General features: G+C 56.8%; 1 protein-coding gene across 1 annotated transcript in view; it reads left to right on the forward strand.

Moving 5' to 3' along the window:
* The window catches only part of EFCC1 (EF-hand and coiled-coil domain containing 1), a 34,644-nt gene extending 14,518 nt beyond the window's left edge, over positions 1-20,126 (forward strand). The window contains exons 5-10 of the mRNA XM_086365478.1: positions 9,347-9,504; positions 13,172-13,328; positions 14,419-14,641; positions 16,097-16,237; positions 17,767-17,836; positions 18,809-20,126. Of these exons, the coding sequence (XP_086221604.1) occupies positions 9,347-9,504; positions 13,172-13,328; positions 14,419-14,641; positions 16,097-16,237; positions 17,767-17,836; positions 18,809-18,861 (802 nt within the window). The 3' untranslated portion in view covers positions 18,862-20,126. The remainder of the gene's footprint in view (positions 1-9,346; positions 9,505-13,171; positions 13,329-14,418; positions 14,642-16,096; positions 16,238-17,766; positions 17,837-18,808) is intronic.
* Positions 20,127-27,188: the final 7,062 nt, after the last annotated feature.

The following is a 27,188-nucleotide window of genomic DNA, read 5'->3' on the forward strand; positions in this document are numbered from 1 at the left end:
AGACCAGTCAGTTGCCTTTGGCCGTGACAGTGGTCACGGTGGTGGGGCCCCCACTCCGGCCCCAGTGTCCTCCACTCTGCCCACATGCACAGCTGCAGCTGCGCCAGCCTCTCTGTTCCTCACACCCCAAACCTCTCCCTGCCTACTTCAGGCACCCTGACCACGCTGGGGCACTCCTGACAAATTCACATCCATCCAGCCGTCTTAGCTACATCCCATGACATCTTCAGAGGCCCTGGCCTCTGCTCCGTCATCTCTCATAGCCCCTGGCCTTCCCATCTTTCATTTATTTCCAGACTTCGCTGGTTCCGGGTGGCCCCGAGGGAGGCAGGCTCCCACAGGTGGGGCCTCTCCACTGTGTGCACCGTTTCCAGCACACACGGTGGCTGCCACACTGCATCTGTCGGATGCATTACAGAGCAGAATTAACAGCCTGGACTGGAGGGGGGTTCCTCGGACACCCCCTTGCACCTGGCCCCCAGTAAACACAGCACCCCGCGTTCAGCAGGGGAGCAGAAACAAGGGCCAGTTGAGAAGGGCGCCCCGGCCCCAGCGCTGTCTGCACACTCCACTCTGCGGGCTTTATTTTTAGCTCTTCCTACTCGGTCCCCCGCTGAGCCCATCTTCCTCCTGTTGTTCTGGTGTTTGCACACGCGAGTCTCTGCTTCCTCTGAGCCTTTGCTCAGGAAAGGCAGCCGGCCTGCGAGCCTCTGGGACCTCCGGCCGCCTGGCGCCCCCACTCCTAGCCAGGCCTCGAGTGTCCACTCTGCCCGGGAGCTTCCTGAAGCTTAGGGGCCGCTGGGGTCAGAGGGACGAACACAGGGAGGGAAGCAAACATGAGTGACATTTTCCATCCAGCTCAGAAAAAAGCTGAATCCGGGGGTGTTCGATGGTCTCCGACTGGACCACCTTGCTGAGCCATTTGGGTACTGCGCAAGTCATTCAAACGCTAACCCATGGTTGCCGTGGGTGTTTTGCAGATGTAATTCAAGTTCATAACCAGTTGCACTGGAGTAAGAGAGACAGATGATCCTGGATAATCTGGGTGAAGCCGATCTAATCACTCGACAGGCCTTTAAGTGAGGCTGAAGGTGTCCCCGAAACAGAGGGGTTCCACTGCATCCAGGGCTCCAGACGCCTGTGAGCCCCTCCTCTGGATTTCAGACTTGCTGGGCTGGTCTCCCAGTCACAGGGGCACGTCCTGGTGGTAAAGCTCTTGAGACAGCTCTGCAGGTACAGACGTGAACATAGGTGGGCATCCCGTCCTGGCCCGCCTTCTCTGGTTGAGGCCTGACTCGTGCAGGGGCTGAGGCAGGAGGGGACAGAGCCCCGTGTCGGTGCGCTGGTGGCACGAGGCAGCGCGCTGACAGCCTCGCATACACAACCTCGTGTAACCCCCAAGCAACGCTGTTATCACTGACCATACTTTAGGCTGCAAGTAGAAAACTCCGCTCAGAGCGGCTGAAACCGCAGGAAGGCTGACGCTCCTGCATGAGAAGCCCAAGGGAGAGCAGCTCAGTGATGTTTGCAGGTACCCAGTTCTCCAGCTTCCCACCCTGTCTGCCTCAGCTTGTCATCTTGGTCTATCAGCAAAGGCCCCTCATGGTCACAGGATGGCTGCCATGGCCGCAGGCATCGCTGCCACATCGAGAGACAGAAAAATAACTTCCTCCTTCAACTCCTCTGTCCCCAGAGATTCTCCTGGAAGACATCGTCTTACTTCTCACTGGCAAGGATCACATCATATGCCTGTTTCTAAACAAACCTTTGGCAAAAAGAAGGAATCGCCATGATCAGCTTAAACCAGTCAGGTCTCCTGTCTGGAGGCACTTGGCCATGTAGTGTCTGACGGAATAACTGAGGTTGTGCCAACGAGGCAGATGGGTGTGCCTGTTTGGTTCGTTGTATTTAGTTTCTATGCAACCGTAACAGATTACCACCAACTTAGGCACTCAAAACAACATCCATTTATGATCTCACATTCTGCAGGCCAGAAGTCCAGGCAGGCTTGCCTAGTCTCTCTGCCTGGGCTCCCACAAGGCTGAAATCAAGGTGCTGCTGACCTGGGACTCAAGAGAAGAATCTGTTTCCAAGCTCACCCAAGGGGAGTTGAATTCAGGTCCTTATGGTTTTACGACTATAATCCCCGTCCATTGCTGGCTGTTGGCAGGGGTCCCTTTCCACGTACCGCCTCCCATGGCCCTGCTCATCCTCCAGCCAGCAATGACCCAAGTCCTCACACTTCACGTCTCCCTGACTTCCTCTTCTGCACCAGCCAAGACAGTTTTCTGTTTTTTAACTGTGATGAGGTGGAGATAATACCCAGGCTTAAGGTCAGCTATCCCATATAACGTAACACCATCCCAGGAGTGACATCTCACTACATTCACAGGTTGCAGGAGTTAGGGTGTGGGGTCTTGGAGGGTCGTTCCTAGAGGACAAGGTGTCTCCATGGGAGCAGCATCCCCACCAGAGACATCCTGGACATTCATTCGGAGGGCCTGTTCGTCTCCATGACCAGGTGGGCGGTGTTCCTGGCACTTGATGGGGGTGGGTGGTTCCCAGGGACACAGGCCTTTGGGTAGGTCCCACACCCCCCACCAGGGTTACCTTGTACCCCAAATAGCTTCCAAATGCCCAGCTGGGTGTTCATCCCACGAAAAACATGCTTTTCACTGTAATTATCTGAGACTACAATCTAACTCTGCTTTACATATAAACACAACTTTTTTTTGGTACAATTTTAATACACAGAGTCTTAGAATGCAATGCTGTGTCAATTGAGGAAAGGTTATGTTATGGTTTGTTTGGAATTTTCCAAGGGTTGCTCATCATTTTATAAACACATCACAGATGATAACACTTGTGAAGCTTAACCAGCTGGTACGGAGCTCCTGTGTCCACTTGCATTCGTCGCTCCATGTCCCAGGGAGTCTGCATATCTATCTGTCTCTGTGTCCATCTGTCCATCCATCCATCTGAATCCCTTTCCCTAGCCCTTATATCGATGCCAAACTTAGGGAAAGAGTGTCACGAACATCCGATTGAGTATTACCTTACCTCGCCGAAATTCAAACTAAGCCGTTATTAAGTAGGTTTAATAATCTAAAAGTTTTCTATACCTTGACTATTTACATATTGAAATGTGTACTGTAAAATTCGTTTCTCTCTCTTTTAAATCACAAAGCATCAGTTCAGTTGCTCAGTCATGTCCAGCTCTTTGCAACCCCATGGACTGGTACTGCCAGGCCTCCCTGTCCATCACCAACTCCCGGAGTTCACTCACACTCATGTCCATTGAGTTGGTGATGCCATCCAACCATCTCATCCTCTGTCATGCCCTTCTCCTCCCACCTTCAATCTTTCCCAGCATCAGGGTCTTTCCAAATGAGTCAGCTCTTCGCATCAGGTGGCCAAAGGATTGGAGTTTCAGCTTCACCATCAGTCCTTCCAACGAACACCCAGGACTGATCTCCTTTAGGATGGACTGGTTGGATCTCCTTGCAGTCCAAGGGATTCTCAAGAGTCTTCTCCAACACCACAGTTCAAAAGCATCACCCAAAAGTTTTTCAAAGTATATGTAAAGACAGGGTCTATCCCTTATTCAGCTCGCTTTGGGATCTTCCAAAATAACCATTATAAAAAGAGGGTGGCAGTTTGTTGAAGGTGGGGTCCTCTGCTGTGAGGGGACAGAATGAGTGGCTGAGGGGTACGGCAAGGGTCTGGCTCCACCAGTGCCCAGATCTCATGATGCGCTGCTCTCCAGGCGTTTGCCAAAGTTCAGACACTCTCTAAGGATCTGTGTCAATTTTTGCCATCTCTGCATTAAACCTGTATTATTCTTCTTTAGTTACTATTTTCCCTTAAATCATCTCACTCTTTTTACTTAATGGATTTGAAGAGATAGCCCCTGGTGGCTCGGGTGGTAAAGAATCTGCCTGCGATGCAGGAGACCCAGTTCAATAACTGGGTCAGGAAGATCCTCTGGAGGAGGAAATGGCAACCCACTCCAGTGTTCTTGCCTGGAGAATCCCAGGGACGGCGGAGCCTGGTGGGCTGCCGTCTATGGGATCGCACAGAGTCGGACATGACTGAAGTGACTTAGCAGCAGCAGCAGCAGCAGACTAAATAATTCAGGTTAAAACCACACACACACACACACACACACACACACACACACCCACCCACCCCTCCTGTTCACCTGAGTCCTGCCTAAGGTCCCCCAGATCACTGAGCAGAGGCAGGACCCTCTGTGTTCAGAAGCGCCGTATTTCATTTCAGGGCCGTCGGTGTTTCCTGGCGGATGAACAGGGGATTGAGCTGGGGGCTGGGGGCAGGAGCAGTCGTGGAGGGTCCCACAGTCACGCCAGGGTCCTGGGGCAGGAGACAGATTTGGCAGCTCTGCAGAACCCAGGGAGGGTCCATCCACTGGCAGCCTGGAGCTGGGAGCTGCCAGGACCGGAGGGAGAACTCAGGAACATCTGGCCCTTGTCAGGCCGTGTCGGAGGCCGGGCCTGGGGCCAGAGCTGGCCGCCGCCTCCAGCAGGAGGAAGATGTCCGGGGGGGCTCCGGGTGGTGCGCAGATGTGTGCAGCTGGAGGGGACACTCTGGCAGGACGAGGACTGGGGTCTGCTGGGCGTGAGGGCCCGCCGCCCCTCACGAGGGCCTGCGCGGGAGGTGTTCGGCGACTCCTGTGGGCGACCGGCCTCCCTGCAGGAGCGCCCCCAGCCCCTCTGTGTCTCCCAGGGAGAGCGGCCCGCGTGGGCAGGGGCGTCGCTGGCCAGGGAGGGCCTCCACCAGCCTCTTCAGCCCTGTTGGCTCAGGTCCCGGGCCGGATCTGGTGCGTCTCCAGCTGTCCTTAACAGCGCCAACCTCTCTTTTCAACAAAGTAGCAACGGCCTGGCTCAGAGGCGGACGGAAAACAAGACGGAGCTGCGCTGGCGGCTCTGCGGTCACTCCCTGTGTTTTCCCAGTTACCTCCTATCTTTGCAAGAGACGCCGGCTTTTTGCTCTGGGTGATAACGTTTCCCGTGAACGGAAATCTGCCTTAGTCAACAGTTCAGCCAGGGACCCCAAGTGCCCGTGGTTAGGGGAGGTCCTGCTCACTCTCGCCTGGAGGGTCCAGTCCTCCGAGGGCTGGGCAGGGGGTCAGCCGCACCCGCAGGCCTGGGACGGCCCCGGGGTCTGAACGCTGATGCCCTTCTCACTGTCTTTCTGGAACAATCCAAGAGCAGAGGGACGGGAGGAGCTGGAATCCTGTCGGGCGCGGGGCCTGTGCCCACCTGACCCGCTCTTCCTCTCATCGCCTGACCTGCCGCCAACGGTGTCATTCACCCATGCCTCATTCGTTCATTCATTCATCCGACAAGCCTCAGCTGGCTGCTCCGTCCTGTGCTGGGTCCCTCCAGGGAACACCAACAGTCGCTGAAGACCACGGGAGCTCAGGGCGTCCAGGCGGGGAGGCGAGACGAGAGAGGGGGCGCTGGAGACCAGCCTGGTGGGCTGCACCCAGCGGGCTAAGGGAGCCGCGGGGTCTCCGCAAGCTCCTCCTGCTCTGCACCTCAGTTTGCCCATCTGTGAAATGGCAGGAATGAGCGTAAGTCTTTCTTAGGGGGCTACTCAGAAGAGTAGATGCTGCTGCTGCTGTTAAGTTGCTTCAGCAGTGTCCGACTCTGTGTGACCCCATAGACAGCAGCCCACCAGGCTCCCCCGTCCGTGGGATTCTCCAGGCAAGAACGCTGGAGTGGGCTGCCATGTCCTTTCCCCAGTGCATAAAAGTGAAAAGTGAAAGTGAAGTCGCTCAGTCATGTCCGACTCTTAGCGACCCCATGGACTGCAGCCCACCAGGCTCCTCCGTCCATGGGATTTTCCAGGCAAGAGAACTGGAGTGGGGTGCCACTGCCTTCTCCAGAAGAGTAGATGAGTTTTTCCATTAACACACACAGAGCACACTCACTGCAGTCTGTAAAACAGGTAAACAGCAAGGGCCAACTGTACAGCCCAGGGAGCTGCACTCATAGCCTGTGATGACCTATGATGGAAAAGAAGCTGAGAAAGAACACATGTGTGTGTGTACACACACATATTCCTCTCCAGGCTTTTCATATTCCTTTCCATATATATATTTACACACACGCACACACACCTGAGCCACTCTGCTATACACCTGGAACTAGCATAATACTGTACATTCACTAGACTTCAATTTAAAGTTAAATGTGCATGTCTAAGGGGGAAGAACAGAGCAGGATCCGGTACCCAGTAAGGTGTTGGCAATGCTTATCAAGGATCCAGAGGGCGACCGACCAGAGGGTCAGTGAGTCTGGCCGTCCGTGCCCCGAGGCCACCACCAGCAGTGAGCCGGAGACCAGCCTGGACCTCGGAGGCCCCCCAGTGGATGCTGTGTTAAGGATACTGGGATCCCTTCTCTCGGCCGTAGGAGCCGCTGAACCATTTCGAAGGGAGAGAGGGACTGGGTCAGAGCTGTCTTCCAGAAAACGGCCAGGACAGCAAGTGCTGACAGCCTGGGCCTTGGGGGAGAGATGCCCTTCACCGGTCACAGGTCCCCTCTCTGTGACCTTGGGGCTGGCGCCTTCCAGGAAGCCGGAGGTGCAAGTCAGGGGGGCCACAGGTGACCTCCGCCTGCCCCCCAGGTCCACTCCCCGGACCAGCCCCACGCATCTCGTTCTTATGGGAAGCCCTCGTTAAACCTCGGGCCCCGTGGTCCAGTCCCGGGACCAAGACACGTCAAGTTTCTAGGCCCAGAATATTCCAGCAGAGCTTTCCACAAGCTACTGCAGGGAGGGTTTGCAGCCAGTCCATCGAGGAATACTACACAGACAGACGCGTCTTCTTAACCCGTTGAGGTGGGAAAAGTCAGCAATGCCATTTGCGTCAGCCGGACGCACACGCATGGGCTTCTCTGGTGGCTCAGCGGTAAAGAACGAACCTGCCGATGCAGGAGACGAAGTTTGATCCCTGGGTCAGGAAGATCCCCTGGAGGAGGAAACGGCAACCCACTCCAGTATTCTTGCTGGAGAATCCCATGGACAGAGGAGCCTGGAGGGCTACAGTGCACAGCCTCACTGTGACTACCCCCTCCCCTGGGCTGGCCTCTCCATACGACCTCCAGGTGGCCAAAGCCAATGGCCACTGCTTGGAGGCCCAAGATGGCACCCTTCTCTGGAGCGGTGGGGGAACGAGAGGAGCAGATGCAAGACACGGAGGCCTTGGGGATTGCACGGGGCTTCCAGGAGGAGGTGACCAGGCAGCAGCCACGGAGGGGAGGGGCTCATGAGGAAACAGGATCTGAGGGGCCAGGGCTGCAGGCAGGTTTGGAAGCCGGGGTGCTGGCTGAGCCCTCGCAGAGCAAGTGCGCACGAGGAAGAGAGACGAGGTCCTCAGGTTTAGGGTCAGGACGTGGAGGACGAGCGAATGAAAGGGTGCTGGGGAGGACGGGCGCCTCCCAGAAGCCGAGGGCTGGAGGTGCCCAGCCCGGGAGCCAGGTGGCTGACAGGACGTGCGTGGAGCAGGCAGAGAACGAGCTTGGAGGCTCGCTGTCTCTGTTCCAACGTGACGATGGCTCGGCTCGCCCATGTGACACGCGAAGGGGCCTACGGCTGCAGACGGACCCCGTGGAGAGGGGCCAGCCATGCAGGCCGGGAGGGCCAGCTGCTGGACAAGAGGAACACCCCATGTTTCTCCGCAGCTGTGTCTCGCCTCTTGGAAAACTGCAGAGCGTGCCCTGGTCTGTGGTGCTCTCTCTCCCAGCTCTGCCCCTGCTGTTTCCCCTTCCTGACTCCGCTGCATGTGACCTGCGGCCTCCTAACCAGGGCTGCAGCTGGGCTGGGCAGCTGGGCTGGACAGCTCTGAGCTCACTGCTCAAGCGTCCCCTGCGCCTGGCGGGGCCGGAGTGTAAACCCAGTTCCTATACTTCTGAGCCGTGTGGCCTGGGCCGGCCACTCTGGGAAACGGGGGTCAGGACGGTCCCTGCCTCCATCCAGGGAGGGTGGTGGGAGGACATGTTCACAGCCCCGGAGCAGCTCCTGGCACCTCGCAGGGATGCTGAGAGATTAGATGCGGTGTCGATGCAGGAAGTCGCCCTTGGAACCAGCTTCAAAGACTGCGGTGTCTGAGGGGATGTGGGGAACGTGGGCCAGCCTCTGCTAGGAAACTGTTCATAAGGGCTGTCCCCGCCAGCTCATTTTGCTTGTTGAAGCCCTTAAATAATTTAGGGAAAACAGGAGTTTCTCACAGTGGAAGACTTGGATACTGTGCACTGCTGTTGCTGCTGTTTAGTCGCTCAGTCGTGTCCACTCTGCGACCCCGTGGACTGCAGCCCGCCAGGCTCCTCTGTCCATGGGATTCTCCAGGCAAGAACACTGGAGTGGGTTGCCATGCCGTCCTACAGGGGATCTTCCCAACCCAGGGATCAAACCTGTGTCTCCTGCATGGCAGGTGGATTCTTTACCTCTGAGCCACCAGGGAAGCCCATTCCGACGCTATTCAAAATTCTACATATTGAAGCCCCTTACTGTTTACGCACCTCCTCTGCCAGGAAGCTCACCACCTCCCAAGGAAGCCTATTCCGTTCTTGGTCAGCAGTCTTTGTGAGAAAGCGATCCTGTGTCTTCTCTTCTGGCTGTGATCTGAACCTCTGGAGTTGAGAGGGACTGTCCCCTCCCCAGTTAGACCTCAAATGATATGCCCTAAGCTCCAGTTTCTCTCAGAACCAAGAATCCGCGTCCAGGGGGTCTCACACTGATTGCCGCTGAGCACCTCCCCATCCTTGGCTTGTCCTGGGGGGCTGAATGCAGGGCATCATCAGAGTTAGTGGCTCATTAAACACAGAGGGTTGGCGCTCCCGGTCCCCCCCGATGGCTTCCTGCCCCTCTGCCCACTGGCACAGGGTGAGAACCCAACGGGAGCTGGGAGGACCTCGGAGGCGTCGGCTCCAGGGATCCACCTGCAAAGGGGCCCCAAGTCCCACTGCCAGTCCCTCTGGCAGGGCTGGGGTGGGAACCCAGGACCCCCACCCTCTGGACACAGAGGCTCCTCAGAGTGTTTTGCCTCTAGTCCCATTGGCTAAAATCGCGTCACAAGCCTATGTCTTAACTGCAAGGGAAGCTGGGTGACTGTCCTCCGTGGAAAGCTGACTCTGCGATGCTGGCCATCAGGTAGCGGGCTGGTGGGGTCAGCCGCAGAGACCACCACGGGCTTTGGCAGGCGTGTCACAGGCAGCTTAGCCTTAGCAGTGGGGAGGGTGGGCCCACACCCCACACTCTCCCGCAGGAAACCAGCGGAGCCCCCGCCCTCTCAACACCTGTGTCTCCCCCCCACCCCACAGGTCAGAGGGCACCCAGCTCCCAGGCCCATCACGAGCCAGCCCAGAGCCCGACACCAAGAGCAGCGAACCCGAGGATGGTGAGGCCAGAGGCCCAGAGCCCCCTCCAGAGGGAGCCTGGGGGTCCGGCAACAGCCCAGCGAGCAGACCCCCGGGCCCAGGTTTGTCCTGCACACCCAGGGTCCTGTCTGCACTGATGCCGCCATCCGGCCTCCAGACAGAGCCCCACCCTCTACCTGCTGAGGTTGGGCTTCCCCAGCCCCTAGGCCTGAGAGCGGACGCCCTGTGGGGGAGGCTGGGTTCCAGGGAGGCGGGCTCTGGCTCAGCGCGCGGAAACGTATCTCCTGTCAACGCCATGCAGGGGTTGGTCGGGCGCCCAGGGAGCCGGAGTGGGAGTAAGCTCCCCGTCATCAGAGGTATGCAAGCAGGGCTGGCTGATCACCCCTCGAGAAGGCCACAGAGAGGCCCATCATGTCAGAGCCTGGGTCTGAGGGGTGTGCAGCATCAGGAGCAAGGAAAGCAGAGAGAAGCTGTCTGAGCTGGCACCCCAGGGCTCTCCCGGCTGGGCTACAGGCAGGCGCGGACAGGCTGCAGGCGCCAGCCTCTCACACGACTCCAGAGGCCCTATACTGCCCTGGCCTCGGGCACCGGGACAGCTGTGACTATAGTGACACCACACACACACACACCACACACACACACAGACACACACACACACAGACACACACACACAGAGACACACACACACACAGAGACACACACCACACAGACACACACACCACACAGACACACACACACAGACACACACACACAGACACACACACAGAGATACACACACACACACACACAGAGACACACACACAGACACACACACACAGAGACACACACCACACAGACACACACACACACAGATACACACACACACAGATACACACACACACAGAGACACACACCACACAGACACACACACAGAGACACACACACACAGACACACACACAGAGATACACACACACACAGAGACACACACCACACAGACACACACACAGACACACACCACACAGACACACACACACACACAGATACACACACACACAGAGACACACACCACACAGACACACACACAGAGACACACACACACAGACACACACACAGAGATACACACACACACAGAGACACACACCACACAGACACACACACAGACACACACACACAGAGACACACACCACACAGACACACACACACACACAGAGATACACACACACACAGAGACACACACCACACAGACACACACACAGAGACACACACACACAGACACACACACAGAGATACACACACACACAGAGACACACACCACACAGACACACACACACACACAGACACACACCACACAGACACACACACGGAGACAGACGGAGACAGACGGAGACACACAAACACACGGACACACAGAGAGAGAGAGAGACACACACACACACACACCACACACACACACACACAGACACACACACAGACACACACCACACACCACACACACACAGACACACACACACACAGAGACACACACACACACACAGACACACACACAGAGACACACACACACACACACCACACACCACACACACACAGACACACACACAGACACACACACACACACAGAGTCACACAGAGACACACACACACCACAGACACACACCACACAGACACACCCACACACACAGAGACACACACACACACAGAGACATACACACAGAGACACACACACACACACCACACAGACACACCACACACACACACACCACAGACACACAGACACGGACACATATACACCACACACACACACACACAGACACACACAGAGACACCCACACACACCACACAGAGACACACACACACATACAGACACACACACACAGACACACACACACAGAGATACACACACACACAGAGACACACCACACACCACACACACACAGACACACACACACACAGACACACACACACAGACACACACACACAGATATACACACACACAGAGACACACACCACACAGACACACACACACACAGACACACCACACAGACACACACCACACACCACACACACACAGACACACACACACAGAGACACACCACACAGACACACACCACACACACACAGACACACACACACACAGAGACACACCACACAGACACACACCACACACCACACACACACAGACACACACACACACACACAGAGACACACCACACAGACACACACCACACACCACACACACACAGACACACACACACACACACACACACACACAGAGACACACCACACAGACACACACCACACACCACACACACACAGAGACACACCACACAGACACACACCACACACACACACACACACAGACACACACACACACACAGAGACACACCACACAGAGACACACCACACACACACAGACACACACACACACACACACACACAGAGACACACCACACAGACACACACCACACACACACACACACACACCACACACACACACACACGGAGACAGACGGAGACACACAAACACACGGACACACACAGAGAGACACACACACACACACACCACACAGACACACACACACAGACACACACCACACACCACACACACACAGACACACACACAGACACACACCACACAGACACACACACACACAGAGACACACACAAACACAGAGACACACCACACACCACACACACACAGACACACACACAGACACACACACACAGACACCACACACACACACAGAGTCACACAGAGACACACACACACAACAGACACACACACACAGACACACATACAGAGATACACACCACACAGACACACACAGACACACACACATACACAGACACACACACGGAGACAGACGGAGACACACAAACACACGGACACACACAGAGAGACACACACACACACACCACACAGACACACACACACAGACACACACACAGACACACACACAGACACACACACAGACACACACACACACAGACACACACCACACACACACACAGACCCCAGCAGCAAGAAATTCCCAGGAAGAAAATCAAATTGTCAATCCTGGAAACACCATAACATGATCACAAAAGTATTGACCAGTCACCTCAATTCTGGTTCTACTGGGTCTAGAACACTTTTTATTGAGAACAAACAGAGGGGCCCTGCAGCCACCCAGCTGGGTGTCCAAATTCAGGACACCCGAGGCCAGGGGTGCCCAAACCTGCCCATCCGTCAGGATCACCCGGGAGCCTCGTAAGACACAGGTGCCCGGGCCCACCCCTGAGTGCGCAGTCCTCTGGGGCCGGGGGCCGTGCCCATCAGGACACTGTGCATTCGGCCTGGACCGCTCTAGTTCACGGGAACGTTCTGGTTCAGCTAACTCACTACAAGCCCCAGCAGGCTTCCGGCACAGCCCCACGTCAGCAGAGCCCCTTTCCCCCAGCCTCGCCCACCGGCCTCGCCCACCAGCCTCTGCGGGGCTCACTGTGCGGAAGGCGCGGCCCTCACCCCCAGCAGCCAGACCCACCCCCTGCAGGCCCTGGCGGGAGGAACAGGGGCGTCCCTCCTCCCTGGAAGTCTGAGTCAGGGCTTGGCCCGACCAGCCCCGGCCCCCGCGGGGTCCCCAGCCCTGCCTGCACCCGTCACGCGGCCAGGCGGCTGCGCTCTGACTGCTGGGTTGGACTCACATGTCCACCCTAAGCCTAGGCGGAGCAGAGGTGGGAGGGCTCCCAAGGGGAGCCGGGGGCGGCCCCCAAAGAGGGGGCTCCTCCCCTGCCTCTGTCCCTGTCCACAGCCCGTGCTTCTCCAGGGCTGGATGAGCAGCTGTTCCGCTCGGTCGAGGGCCAGGCCGCCTCTGATGAGGAGGACGACCGCGAGAAGTGGCAGGAGGTGCAGCGGCTGCCGGCCGAGGTCACAGCACTGCTGGCTGGTCTCTCCGGCTGCGGGAGTGGGTACGTGCTCCCGCGAGGACGTCCAGGATCGGGCATACCGGGGGCCGGGCCCCCACGGTCATCCTGGGAGCACAGGGGCGCCCCTCTATGCAGTGATGGGCCTGGGACGTGGGAGGCTGACCTGATTCATATCCAGGCTGGGTCCCTTCCCTGCTGTTTCACGCTCGGTCCCCGGATCCATTGGTCGAGCCGATGGCCCTGGGCAAGTGTCAGGGAGAAATGAGCTGAGCGAGGGCACACTTCCTGGTGGCTTAATTCCCCCTGATCCTCACTCCAGTGACCACGGGTCCCCGGACCTGCCCCACAGCTCGAGTGTGACCCCCCCCACGTGTCAGACCCTTTCCTAACCCACTGCTCTCAACACTTAAGCCCGCCCCCCACCCCGGTCAAGTCACCTGACTTCTGAGCCTTAGGCTTCCTGTCTCTAAGATGGGACACTAACACTTGCCTGGCAGAGGATTTGTGAGGATTCACCATTGAGGGTATAAAATGCCCCCATGGGGCCTGATCCTGGCAGGCACTCCATGGGAGTTCGGTGGGGGGGCAGCGCTGACTCTTTTATTATAAAGTTCTGCCGATTTTCTTGGGTCACTGTATCACCAACCCGTTAAGTCAACAAGCATATGAAGCACATATGATATGCCAGGCAAATTTGAGGGCCCCTGGCAAACAGCACTAACCAAGGTAGCTTCCCCCAACACTCCCCGCCCAGGAGCCTCTGTTCTCCTGAGTGGTGACAAGCGTGAGGACGAGGACGGGGCAGGACATGCTAGGAGGGCCACTGAGAAGGTGCTGTTTGAGCAGAGATCTGAAGGAAATGAGGGGAAAGCCTTTCGGGCAGAGGGAACAGCTGGTGCAAAGGCCCTGGGGCACATGGGAGGGGCCTGGAGGAGGCTGCTGTGGTTGGAGCAGAAAGAGCGAAGGTGAGTGGGAAGGAGCTCAGGGAGGTAACGGGCAGACTGGGGGAGGCCTCTGGCTTTTGCTCTGATGACATGGGGAACCGGGGAAGGGTGTGGGCAGGGGGTGCCATGGCCCCACCTAGCTTTCAGGGGAGACAGACTCGGTAATAACGCATTCCCGCCACCTGCAGGCTGGAACAGACTTTGGAAAGCAGCCCCCCCTGTGCCAGTACTCTCCTTCACTGCAGGTGCGATGACCAGACGGCCAAGAAGCTCATGACTTACTGCAGCCACTTGGGCGGTGCCAACCATGCCCACGCCCTGGGGGAGCTGGAGACCTGTGTTGCCATGCTGGTGGAGCAGCTGGGGTCCCGGGGCTGTGGTGCAAAGACTCTGAGGACGCCTGAGGAGGAGGTCAGCAGAGCCCCAGAGGCTGGGAGCCAGACCAGTGGCTAGTCTCTTACGGGTGGAAGGACTGTGAGCTATCTCAGCCAAGTCCTGTGCCCCCTTCACAGATGGGTAAACCAAGGCTCTGAGAGGAAATGATTTAGATCTAATGAAAAATATTTTGGCTGCACATTAAAGGATCCATCTCAGATCAGCTCAAGGGAAAAAACCAGGAATTTATTACCAGATGGAACTGGGAGCATGGTTTCAAAAGAACAGCTAAGATGAGCTTCAGGCACCGCTGGATCCAGGGACTCAGATTCTATTACCCCCATCCGTCTGCTCCGTTCTTTTCGTGGGTGCTGGCCTCACCTCCCCCTGCTATAGAGGGACTTTCTCCGTGTGGTAGGGTGAGGGAGAGCAGGGCCCCAGGCAGCTCTAGGCTCTCATCAGCCTACTTAAAACCCCCAGAGGAACAATAAGAGCCCCGTACAGTAAATCTCAGGGAAGAACGCCAATGGTCGGCCTCAGTCATGTGCCCATACCTGGACCAGTCCTCTGTGGTAGGTGGGCAGGGCCCCGTGATTGGCAGCTCCATCAAAGCCAGATGAAATGGAAGAGAGACACCTCCCCCAAGGAGAACTGGCTGCGGAGGGGAGGAGGGTGGGGAGCTCAGTTCCTGAGACCCTCAGGCTGCGCTCCCAAGTCCACAGGCCCTGCACTCTGTCTACTGCCCAAGGACGCCACACCTTCAGCTGCTTCTCTTTCCCTCCATCGCTGTCAGGAGCAGGGGCTGCCTCATTCCCCCCATCCCTGCTTTAGAAGGCAGGTGTCCACGTGGCATTCTGCAACTCGCCACCCTCTCCCCCTGGTATTCTGCAGGGAGCAGCAGCGTCCATGCCGCCTGGCCAGGGCTGGACTGGTGACCGAGGCCGGGCCAGTCGGGCCCCTCTCCTGGGGTTCCTGTCTCAAGGGAGGTGGGGAATGGCTGGAGAGTGTTCTCAGCTGCAGCCCCCAGACAGGAGTCTCCAGCTGCTTCTCCTGCCTCATCCTCCATGCCCCCAGCCCTCAACATCCTCCAGCCATCGACCCATTCTGGGGACAAGCCACTAGCCTGGCAGTGAATTCCTCCTCAGCTCAAGCTGGCCAGACTAGCTTGCTGCTTGCAACCAAAACAATTTAGAAAGGACAAGCAGATGAATGGAGAAGAGAAGGAAGGATGGAGTCCTTCCGCCAAAAAGGAAGCATGTATGTTCTTACATCAGCCTGGCTGGCTGAGAGGCCTTGGGCCAGGCGTGCAGCTTCTTTGGGCCTCCGCGCCCTCCCTGGGGAGACAGGGCGGTTCTGTCTGTAGGCCCAGGGGCCAGAGGAGATGACCCCTGTGGGAGGGCCAGGGCAGGCTGTGGACCCTGCCTGGGGGTGGTGCTGTGTGCATGGGGCCGAGGGTGGCAGGGCGGCTGCTGAGCCCCTGGTGTCCCCCAGGCAGAGCTGCAGCGGAAGGTGGGTGAGAACGAGAGGCTGCGGCAGGAGCTGCAGATGGTGGAGACGGAGAGGGTGCGGCTGTCCCTGCTGGAGGAGAAGCTGGAGGACGTGCTGGGGCTCCTGCAGAGGCTCCGCGACCTGGTGGGCTCATGGGAGCTGGTATCCCCGGGGCAGGGCTGGGCGGGGCCCGCAGGGGTGGAGCCCACCCGCGTCAGGCACTGACTCTGAGCTCTCCCCACATAGGCAGGCATCGCCTCTACTTCCAGACATAGAAAGAGCTCAGGGAAAGTAAACAAAGAGAAGGGAGGTTCTCTAATTCATTTTATGAAGCTAATATAACTTTGATCGCAAAACCAGAGGACAACCCACATAAGAAAAAATTATAAGCTAATGTCACACTTAAATATGGATGCAGAAATGGTAAACAGCATATTAGCAAACCAAACCCGGAAGTGTTTAAAGGAACACAAGGTGATTAGTTGGGTTTATCCCAGGAATTCAAAGATGGTTCAAGATCAAACATCGATTAACACAGACCAGCACACTGAAGGTTAAAAGGAGAAAAACCATGTACTCATCTCAAGAGATGAAAAGTCAGTAACAGTCTCCTTTTATTATAAAAAAACCTCTTGGCAAATTAAGAACAGTGCATATCATCCTTAAACAGATAAAGTCTCAGCCGACTACCTCTCACAAACCTCACACTTACTGGTGAAATGTTAGAAGGAATCCTTCTAAAAATCGGAATCCAGATAAGCATGCCTGTCATCTCTGCTTGTTCCACGTATGGATTCTGGCCAATGCAATAAGACAAGAAAAGGAAGGGGTACAAAGACCAGAAAGGATGAAACAAAGCGATCAATAATTGTGTATCGCGTTTATCTATATAGAGTACCCAACAGAATCTGAAGGCAAAGTATTGTGACTCTTTGACAAGGTGCTCAAGTTAAAAACTCAAAACCCAGAAGTCCATATTCCTAAATGGCATCAGCAAAGCATTTAAAAAGTTCTCTTAAGAGACACAAACTCAGTCAGGATGGCACAGCCACTATGAGATGGATGTGGGATTTGAACCCAGGTCTGCAGGGTTGGAAGTGGGCCCTTGCCTACACATCAGGCTGCCCAGGACACAGGGCACTGAGGCCCAGCCTGATGGGGCTCAGTCTGGGAGGGTGCTGAGTGGCAGCCCAGGACCGTGGGCACAGCTCTGGGCTGGGAAGCCTGGGGCAACACCAGTTCCTCCACCTCCCAGCTGGTGGCTTCAGGCAGAGTTCTCATTTTCTCAGCACTGCTTTTTCACTGGTTAAAATGAGAATAAAACAAGCTGTTGCAAGGATTAAAGGAGCTAACACATCAAAATGCTCTTCTTCACAGTCATTTCCCAAGTGCCTCTTGGGCGCAGGGACAATGGTCTGTCAGTACATGATCTTGGATTAAATGGGTCCTGCACCCTGCTTCAGTACCCACCAAGAGTCTGAGCAGTGCAGTCATCACAGGGATGGGGGCCAGGAAAGGACCATGGACTGAGGTTGGCGGGGGGGCTCAGGGAATGGACTGTACCTTCCCCCAGGGAGCCACACAGAAGCCTGTAGGGGCCACAAAGTCCCACCCATTGCTTGAAGATTTAGCAACCATGGCCACTCCAGCCCTGTCTCATTTCTTTTTTTAAGAACATATCGAAAAAAGCCCTGGGGAAGATTTTGCTGAGCACGCTGGATGCTTGCAGGGACCCCGCACACGGTAGGTGAGCCCCACTCCCTGACCCATCTTCCAAGGCCTGGGCAGCATCCTGACCCAGCTCCTCTGTCCTGAGTGTCTTGCCTGCAAGATGCTGCCTCATTCCTGCCCAGCCCACTTACAAAGGGTACAGTCAGGAGACTTCCCTGTAGCTCAAACAATAAAGAATCTGCCTGTGAGGCAGGAGATCAGGGTTCAGTCCCTGGGTTGTGAAGTTCCTCTGGAGAAGGGAATGGCAATCCACTCCAGAATTCTTGCCTGGAGAATTCTATGAACAGAGAAGCCTGGCGGACTACAGTCCGTGGGGTCGCAAAGAGTCAGACACGACTGAGCGGCTCACACACAGTCCTGCCCAGCCCACCTGCAAAGGCTACAGTCAGGAACAGGCTTCAGGGAGTTGAAGGGAGTTCAGGGAGTTCAGCTATTTGAGAAGAACAGGGAGTGGACACTTCAGGGAAAAGGCCAAATAAAAGCCAGTGTGGCCAGACTCCGAGGAAGCCAGGCAGCTCCCTACTGCCGGTTCAGCCCCGGGCTTGCTGTGGAGGAAAGACTATTATCACACCCATTCCACAGATGGGGAGACTGAGGCACCAAGGGGCCAAGGGTCAGCCGCCTTAGACCTCAGGCCGCTCCCTTAAGCACCAGGCCACGTGGCCCCGTTGTTCAAAGTTCAGGGCAGCACAATTTCATCAGGGCCAGCTTGTGCCTGGTGAAATCAGGAGGGGAGGCTTACTGGTGATGAGCCTGTGCTCACTGGCCTCACCGGGCACTGCTGGGCAGGGCTCGGGTGCATCCAGTGCCCCGACTGGCCCAGGCATCAAGGAGGAGTTCAGAAACTGGGCAGTAGAAGCTGCCTTCCCCGGGGTCCTCAGAGGGAGAGGGTGGCCAGGCTGGGGAGGGCCTGGGGGGGAGGGCGGGCAGGCCTGCAGGCCACGGGGAACAGGATGACCCGGCTGCTGCCCACTCTCTCTCCAGTCTGGCCCCTTGGCTGTGCTGGAAGCCCTGCGCCGAGCTTTGGCTGGCTGTGAGCTCCTGCGTAGAGAGCCCTCGGCCCCTGCCTCCACAGCCCCGGCCCTTACCCACTCCTTCCCCATCTCCGGCTGAGGTTGCTGGCCCAGCCTGTGGGCAGCCTGGCCACCATTAGACCAGCCTCCGGGACCAGCCTGGCCACCATCACATCCTCAGAACCCTGGGGTCACCAGCTCCTTCTGACACCGGTTCAAGCGCAGAGCCTGGCAGCCACGCCTTCCCTGGGCTCCTCATTCCTGGCCTACATTCCTGCTGCCAGCATGCACGCTGCCGACGGTTGCTGGATCAGCCTGTACCCGCTGCCAGACCCCTGCCCTTGGAGTCGAGGTGCCTGCTTTTCTGCCCGGTTCAGTCCAGAATCCCTTCCCTGGGCTCCCAGGATCTCTTCCCTTCCCAGCGGTGTCCTCTTCGTCCACACGGCGTGACTGCTCCAGGGACCTCGTGCCCCGCACTCCACTCAGGACACTACCCATGCCCTGGAAGTGCTGAAGGCTGGACATGGGGCTGGGGGAACTCCCAGGGAGGAGACAGTGATCACAGCAGGCTTCCTGGTGGAGGTGACCTTGAACTAGCTCTAGAAGAGCGGTTAGATTTAGATGGGAAGAGACGGGGGAAGGGCATTTAACGCAAGGGAACAGGGAGCGCCCAAGTGTGCTGCCGTAAAGCGCCCCATGAGTACAGACCCCAGAGCCCCTCTTTCCTGAGCCCCCAGTAGGTACTGAGCCCCGCGGGTCACAGGCAGGAGCAAGACAAGCTGCCCAGTCCCATCAACCTTAGACCCTCGTAGGGGAGAAAGACACACTGGTGAGCACTGCCGTGCTAAACTGCGGCAGACGAGGGTTCTGAGAGTCCAGACGAGGGGGGCAGTCCGAGCCTAGGAGGACGGAGCCCTGCAGAGGGCAGGGCGAGGGCAGGCGCCCAGCGGGGATGGGGCCCTGATGACTCGTCTCCCAGGCAACGGGCGCCTTGGGGGGGTTCTGACCTGCCTCCCGGAGGTAAGGGGGAGGGTAGCAGACGGGAGGATGCAGGACTTGGGAGCAAGGGGTCACCTGGGGGACACAGAAGAGGGGCCATGGGGAAAGGAGGACCAGGGGCCCAGCAGGCAGTCCCGGGCAGGGCCACAGGGAGGGCTGGAGGGTGACCCCCAGCCACGCGTGGGGCCGCAGGAGTCCACATGTGTAGTATGATCCATGGAAGTGGGCATGCCTCTCCAAAAACTCAGCTTTACTGTGTGTTAACGAAAAATAAAAGGGGCAGGGCCTTCCCTGGTGGTCCAGTGGTTAAGAATCCGCTTTCCAATGCAGGGATGTGGGTTCCATCCCTGGCTGGGGAACTAGATCCCACATGCCACAGCTAAGCCCACGAGCCGCAAACCAGTGAGTTCATAAACCACAGCCAAAGAGCCCACGTGATGCGATGAAGACCCTGCGTGCTGCCACTAAGACCCAAGGCAAGCAGAGAAATACATATTTAAAAAATAATAATAGTGATAATAAACAGGACCAGAAAACACATTCCTGAAGCACCCCCGTCCCTGCTCTGGCTCCCTGGAATCAGCGGACAGCAGGCGGGCAGGACTCCTGTAGACTCCAACCACACTAAGGCTCACCCTCAGGAGCGTCCTAATAAAAATCTTCTCTCACCTCTGCCTGACAAGCAAAGGTGCATCGTCACTCGTACGGCCCTCATCTCATTGGAGGCAAGTTTATGAGACGGCCTAGCATGCAGAGGTGCCCAGAGAGGCTGAGGGACTACCTGGCACCTCACAGCAATCAGCACCCACGCCTGGGCTGAGCCTGCTTCCTGGGCTGAGCCTTCTTCCCGAGCCCATGTTGCACACGCTTCCTACCTCGGCCAGCTGTCTCTGATTAGGGACCCCAGGGCTTGGGGTCTGATCAGTTACAGCACAGGCTAAGCCCCCTTGATAAACGAGCTCCCACAACACTCTGGGCCAAACAAGACAGAACTTTCTCTCCCATAGCGGTTCAGAGGGGAGTGGACGACACAGCAGCTCTGCTCCACGTGGCCACCCAGGGGCCCAGGTTCCTTCCGCTGTGTTGCTCTGTCGTCCCCTAGGGCGTCGTCCCTGGCAGAACCTAATCACCAGCATCGCATCGGCCCTCCGGCCCCCGGGAAGGAGGAGACAGGGAGGGGAGGCTCAGGCACTCCGGCTCACACGTCCTCTAAGCTCATCCCACTGGCCATACCTGGCTGCAAGGGATGCTGGGAGATGTCTCCTGTAGCTGGGCAACCACGGGACCAGATAATGCTAACATTATTAAAAGAAAAAAGGTGGCCAACTGGACCGGGGGCTAGCCACACACCCCAGGCTGCTCACAGTAGTCCGCTTGGCACAGCAGAGGGGCCGAGCGGGCACGTACGGGCACCCCTGCAGTGCACACCGTGGCCGGAGGAGAGCACACAGCCCTCCTCCTACGAAAGGCCACGTCGCCAAGGTCAGCTGACAACCGACCTACAAGACAGCAAAAAGAGCTGATTAGGCAAATGAGGTGCCAGAGGAGCACATTCACAACAAAGGAATGGGATGAAATCCCAGGTCGGACTTCCCCGATGGCCCAGGGGCGAGAATCTGCCTTCCAGTGCAGGGTCAGAACCGGGTTGGGCAACTGAGCCCGTGAGACACAGCTAGAGAAGCCCACGTGTGCCGCCACAGAGACCCAGCACAATCAGAACAAAAACGAACGAAAAACACAACGAGCCACTCCGGATTTCCCTACCAAGAGAAGATACAGCCCCAGGAGAGCCAAGCGAAGCGGAAACAGGCCATCTACCCGAGAAAGAGCTCAAGGTGGTGATCATAAAGAGGATCAAAGAACTCAGGAGAAGAAGCGATAAACAGAGTGAGAGTTAGTTAGAAAATGTAAAAGAACCCCCAAGCAGAGATGAAAAATGTAGTAACTGCATATTTAAAAAAGACACCAGAAGGAATCAACAGCAGAATAAATGATGCAAAGAGGTGGGTCAGTGAACGGGCAGACAGAAGTGGAAATCCCTGAAGCTGAAGAGAAAAAAGAGAAACAGGACAGTTCCAGAGATCTCTGTGATAGCATCAAGTGTACTCACGTAGCATTATAGGGGTCCTAGCAGAAAAGATGGCACCCCACTCCAGTACTCTTGCCTGGAAAATCCCATGGGAGGAGGAGCCTGGTAGGCTGCAGTCCACGGGGTCGCGAAGAGTCAGACACGACTAAGCGATTTCACTTTCACTTTTCACTTTCATGCATTGGAGAAGGAAATGGCACCCCACTCCAGTGTTCTTGCCTGGAGAGTCCCAGGGACGGGGGAGCCTGGTGGGCTGCCGTCTATGGGGTCGCACAGAGTCGGACACGACTGAAGTGACTTAGCAGCAGCAGAAAAGAAAGAAAAGGGACAGAGAATTTATTTGAAGACATTGTAGCTGAAAACTCCCATAACCTGGGAAAGCAAGGGGACACTCAGGTGCTGGAAGCACAGAGAATCCAAGGGGAGCAGCCCCCAGAAGGACCAAGACACACGTAAGTAAAATGGCAAAAACCAAAGATGAAGAGCAAGCGAGGGACGTCCCTGGTGGCCCAGCGGTTCGCACTGCAGGGGGCGTGGGTTTGACCCTGGGGTGGAGAACTGGGACCCCTCACGCCACATGATGAAACAAAACACACACACACACGCACGCACAGCAAAAAGCTACATACAACGGCTGGCTTCTCAGCAGAACCTGCAGGCCAGAAGGGAGGGGCTCAATATATTTAAATGATGAAAGGGAAAAACCTACACCCACCCAAGAACACTTTCCCTGGCAAGACTCACTCAGATATGATGGAGAGATCGAAAGCTTTACAGCACCACCACACCAGCTTTATAAGAGACGTTCCAGAGACTTCTCTAAGCAAAAAAAAAAAAGAGGCTACAACCAGAAACACGAAATTTATGAAAGGAAAACACTCACTGGAGAAGCAAGTACCCACTAACGGGAGCAAGGCAACCCCAGACAAAGCTAGTCGGCAGACTGAAAGACAAAAGGAGCAAAATCGATACCCGCAATAAGCAGTCAAGGGATACACAAAAGATGTCAGACGTGCTGTCAAAAACACCACAGTCGTTACGAGGGAAGGGGAGTAAAAATGCAGGGAAGTTAAAATGTGTTTGAAATTAAGAGACGGCAACATGGCTTCCTCGGTGGCTCAGGGGTAAAGAATCTGCCTGCCAATGCAGGAGACCCGGATTCGATCCCTGGCCCGGGAAAATTCCGCACACAGCAGAGCCACTAAGCCTGAGCGCCACAGCTACTGAGCCAGTGCTCCAGAGTCTGAGGCGCTGAACCCACGTGCCCGACGGCCTGTGCTCCACGAGAGAGGTCACCGCAGCAAGAAGCCGGCTGCCCCGGGCCAGGGCGTCTTGCATCAGTCCGTGGCTGGTGGCAGGGGAATCCATCAGCTAGGGCAGCCTAACAGCTAGAGAGCTGCCCCCATCCTCCACAGAAAAAGCCCCCAGGGGCCAAAAGCAACAGAGACCCAGCAGGGCCAAAAGCAAATAATTTTTTTAAAAAAGACCAGCAACGTCGTCACACATATATAGATTGCTGTACATAAACCTCAAGGTGGGGAACTTCCCTGGGGATCCAGAGGCTAAGGCTCCAGGCTCCCAATGCAGGGGGCCCGGGTTTGAGCCCTGCTCGGGGAACTGGATCCCACATGCCCCAACTAAGACCTGGCACAGCCAAATAAATACTCTTTTTTTAAAAAAAGGAAGAAGCAGGAAAGTGCAGTTTCAAGGAAAGCCTCACCAAAAGCAGAGCCTCCCTGATATCTGGGCCTGACATTCAAGCCACGATCCCGACCCAGAAGTTTCTCCTCCCTTGAGGCTCCTGGGAGCTCTAGTAACCAATTAATCCCTTCCCAATGCTTCTCAATAAGGCTGTAGAATTTCTTGGCGGAGGCAGCTATTTGAATCTGAAAATTTCCTGGTAAAATGCACACAGTCTTCAACACTCTCCCTTTGAGATATAAAGCCAGCTCCCTTTGCTCCGAGTGTGAGCTACACTAAGCCACTCGGGTCTAACAGAGAACAGAGGTGTTGATGGTGTGACCCTGGACACGAGCCGTGAGAGGCCTGGGCCGCTGCCTTCCTCCCTGAGCCAGGAGGACATCCAGGCGCCCTAGGAGAAAGGCCATGTGGCGACGTGCCCCGGTCAACAGCCAGCAAGAAACCAGGGCCTCCAGCCGTCAGCCCGCTCACACCTCAGAGGCAGGACCCGCAGCCCGGGTCAGGTCTTCAGGCCGGGATCTGACTGCAGTATCCGGAACCGGACCCGCCCAGCAAAGCCACTCCCAAGATCCTGACCCCCCAGGGACTGAGAGAATACATGAACACACTACTGCTTAAGCTGTGAGCTTGGGGAACGCTGTTTTGTGCAACAGCTAACAAAAACACTTCTAGTGAGAAGCCATGCTGCCCCATTCACAGGGTGATTCGGGAGTGTTCTGGAGGGTGTTTAGGTGTATGAGTAACCGTCCGAGGCCTGACAATGATAACCAGCAGGCTGGAAGGACGACAAGGGCCCCCGGGGCACTCAGCAGACTGCAGGCTCACTCCAGGGCACCAACACGCTTGGGGAAGGAGCAGGCCTGACAGAGTCCCCTGCCACCAGCCACTGGCTGACACAAGACGCCCAGCCGAGGGCAGCCTGGGGGCCTGCGGCCGGAGGGGCAGGCCGCCAGGACTCAGGGAGGTGACAGTGCGCAGCCAAGGCCCTGAGTGCCGGTGGGGCCACTGTCCACGGGACTTCACTGAGAAGACAGTGAAAGGTACCACCATTGAGAACTTCAGGACAGCGGCCAGAGAGCAGCAGCCCCCAAGCACAGGGCGGCTCGGAGCGGGCCCTGGGCAGCTGCCCTGGCAGCCGGCCCTGAAGTTGGCCTGGGTGGGCAGAGGCAGGAAGGGGCTGGACAGCCCAGTTCAGTTGCTAAGTGTGTCTGACTCTTTGCGACCCCATGGACTGCAGCACGCCAGGCTTCCCTATCCATCACCAATTCCCGAAGCTCACTCAAACTCATGTCCATCGAGTCGGTGATGCCACCCAACCATCTCATCCTCTGTCGTCCCCTTCTCCTCCCACCTTCAGTCTTTCCCAGCATCAGGATCTTTTCCAGTGAGTCAACTCTTCACATCAGGTGGTCAAAGTATTGGAGTTTCAGCTTCAACATCAGTCCTTCCAATGAACACCCAGGACTGATCTTTAGGATGGACTGGTTGGATATCCTTGCAGTCCAGGGGACTCTCAAGAGTCTTCTCCAACACCACAGTTCAAAAGCATCAATTCGTCGGTGCTCAGCCTTCTTCACAGTCCAACTCTCACATCCATACATGACTACTGGAAAAACCATAGCTTTGACTTCAGGAAAAATAGGAGGAAGGGATATTTATAAACAGCCTCCACGCCCACCACTCTCCTTTTGCCTTTTTCTAGCAAAGCTTCTTTGGGATTCTTCAAATGGTCTGTGACTCCTTAAAAAAAAAGTTTTGAAGGACATTGTGAGTAACGCCCTCTCTCACCTCCTGGCAACAAAAACCAGTGTGTTGACCTGAAAATGCCCCCACCCACGCACCCGCCCAGACCAAGGAAACAGCGCGTATTTCACTCTCTGGGCAGCAGATGGCGACGCTGAAGTGTGGAGCCAAGGCGAGTCCAAAGCCTCCAAGCAGCTTGCGCTGCGGGGTGCTGCCTCGCCCCAGCCCCTCCTTGGGGATGCGCGGGGTCTCCTCACCACCTGTACTCAAAGCGGCTCTACCGTTTCCTTGGAATCAGCTCCCTTTTAAAAGTCTGCGTCAAGGACTTTGAAAAGGAAATGCCTGTTCTAAGTTAGAGGAGGCGGCAGCCCTACCTGCCCTGCAGAGACGGTTCCGACCAGGTGTGTCTGCTGAGCCGGAGGGGAGCACCCTCGGTCCACGCCGGCCACGCTCCAGCCCCACTCTTCATTCTCCCCATTTTACAGACCAGCAAACTGAGGCAGAGCGGGGCTGAGACTACCCCCGCCCCGGGCCGCAGAGCCGGCACGAAGCTCGCCGGACGCGGAAGCCCTGCGTGGCCCCGCGACACACCCGCATTGGTAGAGGTGCGTGCGCCCCGCCGCGCCCCCAGCGCGATGCTTAGACGCCGCGGGGGAGCAAGTCTGGAACCGGCTCCGGGAAGGCGAAGGGCGCGGGGATTCACCCGCTGAAGCCAGAGACGCGGAGGAGAGAACTGGGATTGGAGACAAGACTTCGCTCCAGGCTTCTTCAGGCGTAGTTAGCATCTTCGGAGGACGGGGTTTGGGGGCCTCTGATGTCAAAGGCCACTGAGCGGACCTTCAGGCAAGCCCTGTTGGAGGGTCTAAGGTCCCAACCAGCCTTAGCCGACTCCAGTTCAGTGGCTCAGTCGTGTCCGACTCTCTGCGACCCCATGGAATGCAGCGCGCCAGGCCTCCCTGTTCATCACCAACTCCCCGAGTTTACCCAAACTCATGTCCATGGAGTCCCTGACTCCAGGTTCCTGCCAAACAACTCGGGGGACCCCTGTTACGGTTTCTGGCGGCCTGAGGACGCGCCAGGGTTCCAGCGAATCCGTGGGCACAGGTTACAGGTGCAATGGGCTTAGGTGAAGATTGCCCTGGGACTCTAGGAGGGCTTCTGGGGTGGGGTACACAGGCTAAAAGTGAGAGCGGAGAAGCTGGGGGTCACAGCGTCTTGATCTCTGGAGAGGAGAAGGAAAGCTGCTCCAGGGGATAATGCAGGGTCCTGGCCTCAAGATAAAGGGCTTCCTCCGCAGCCTGCCTTACGAAGCAGTGAAAACATAAAGGCTCTCCCACCAGGTTTGAAGCCACCTAACAGCCCTGCTCGTTTCAGCCGCGCCTGCTCTGTGAACAGTGCCCAGGACACTTACCCTGGGGGGTGAGGGGGCAGACGCACGGCAGACCACGGTGCCTCGGTCTGCTGGCAGTGGGAGTCGTTCCAGGAGGGCTTCCTGGAAGAGGCCCTGCCCTGGGATGGAGGGCACAGGAGGAGAGAGGCGTGCGGCGGGCAGAGGGGCTGAGGCCGACCTGCCGGTGGCCACAAGCTGGTGATGGCGTGCTGCAGAGGGGGACCTGGTTTTAACCTGAAGACTCGAGGAGGCGGTCAGACCTTTGTCGCCAGAGGCAGAAGTGGGCGCCTGGGAGACGGCGGTCCAGAGAGAAGCGGACTGACTGGAGCGGGAGGAGAGGTGGTCTGCAAACCTTACAGACGCTTCTTGCACCTGCGCCGTGCAGGCGCAGCTGTGTCTTAACAGCATTAAAGCATGGAGTCCCTGCCC

The sequence above is a fragment of the Bos grunniens genome, chromosome 22, assembly GCF_055505025.1.
Source record: "Bos grunniens cultivar Pamir isolate PY7600 chromosome 22, Bosgru_T2T1.0, whole genome shotgun sequence".
Taxonomy (NCBI): domain Eukaryota; kingdom Metazoa; phylum Chordata; class Mammalia; order Artiodactyla; family Bovidae; genus Bos; species Bos grunniens.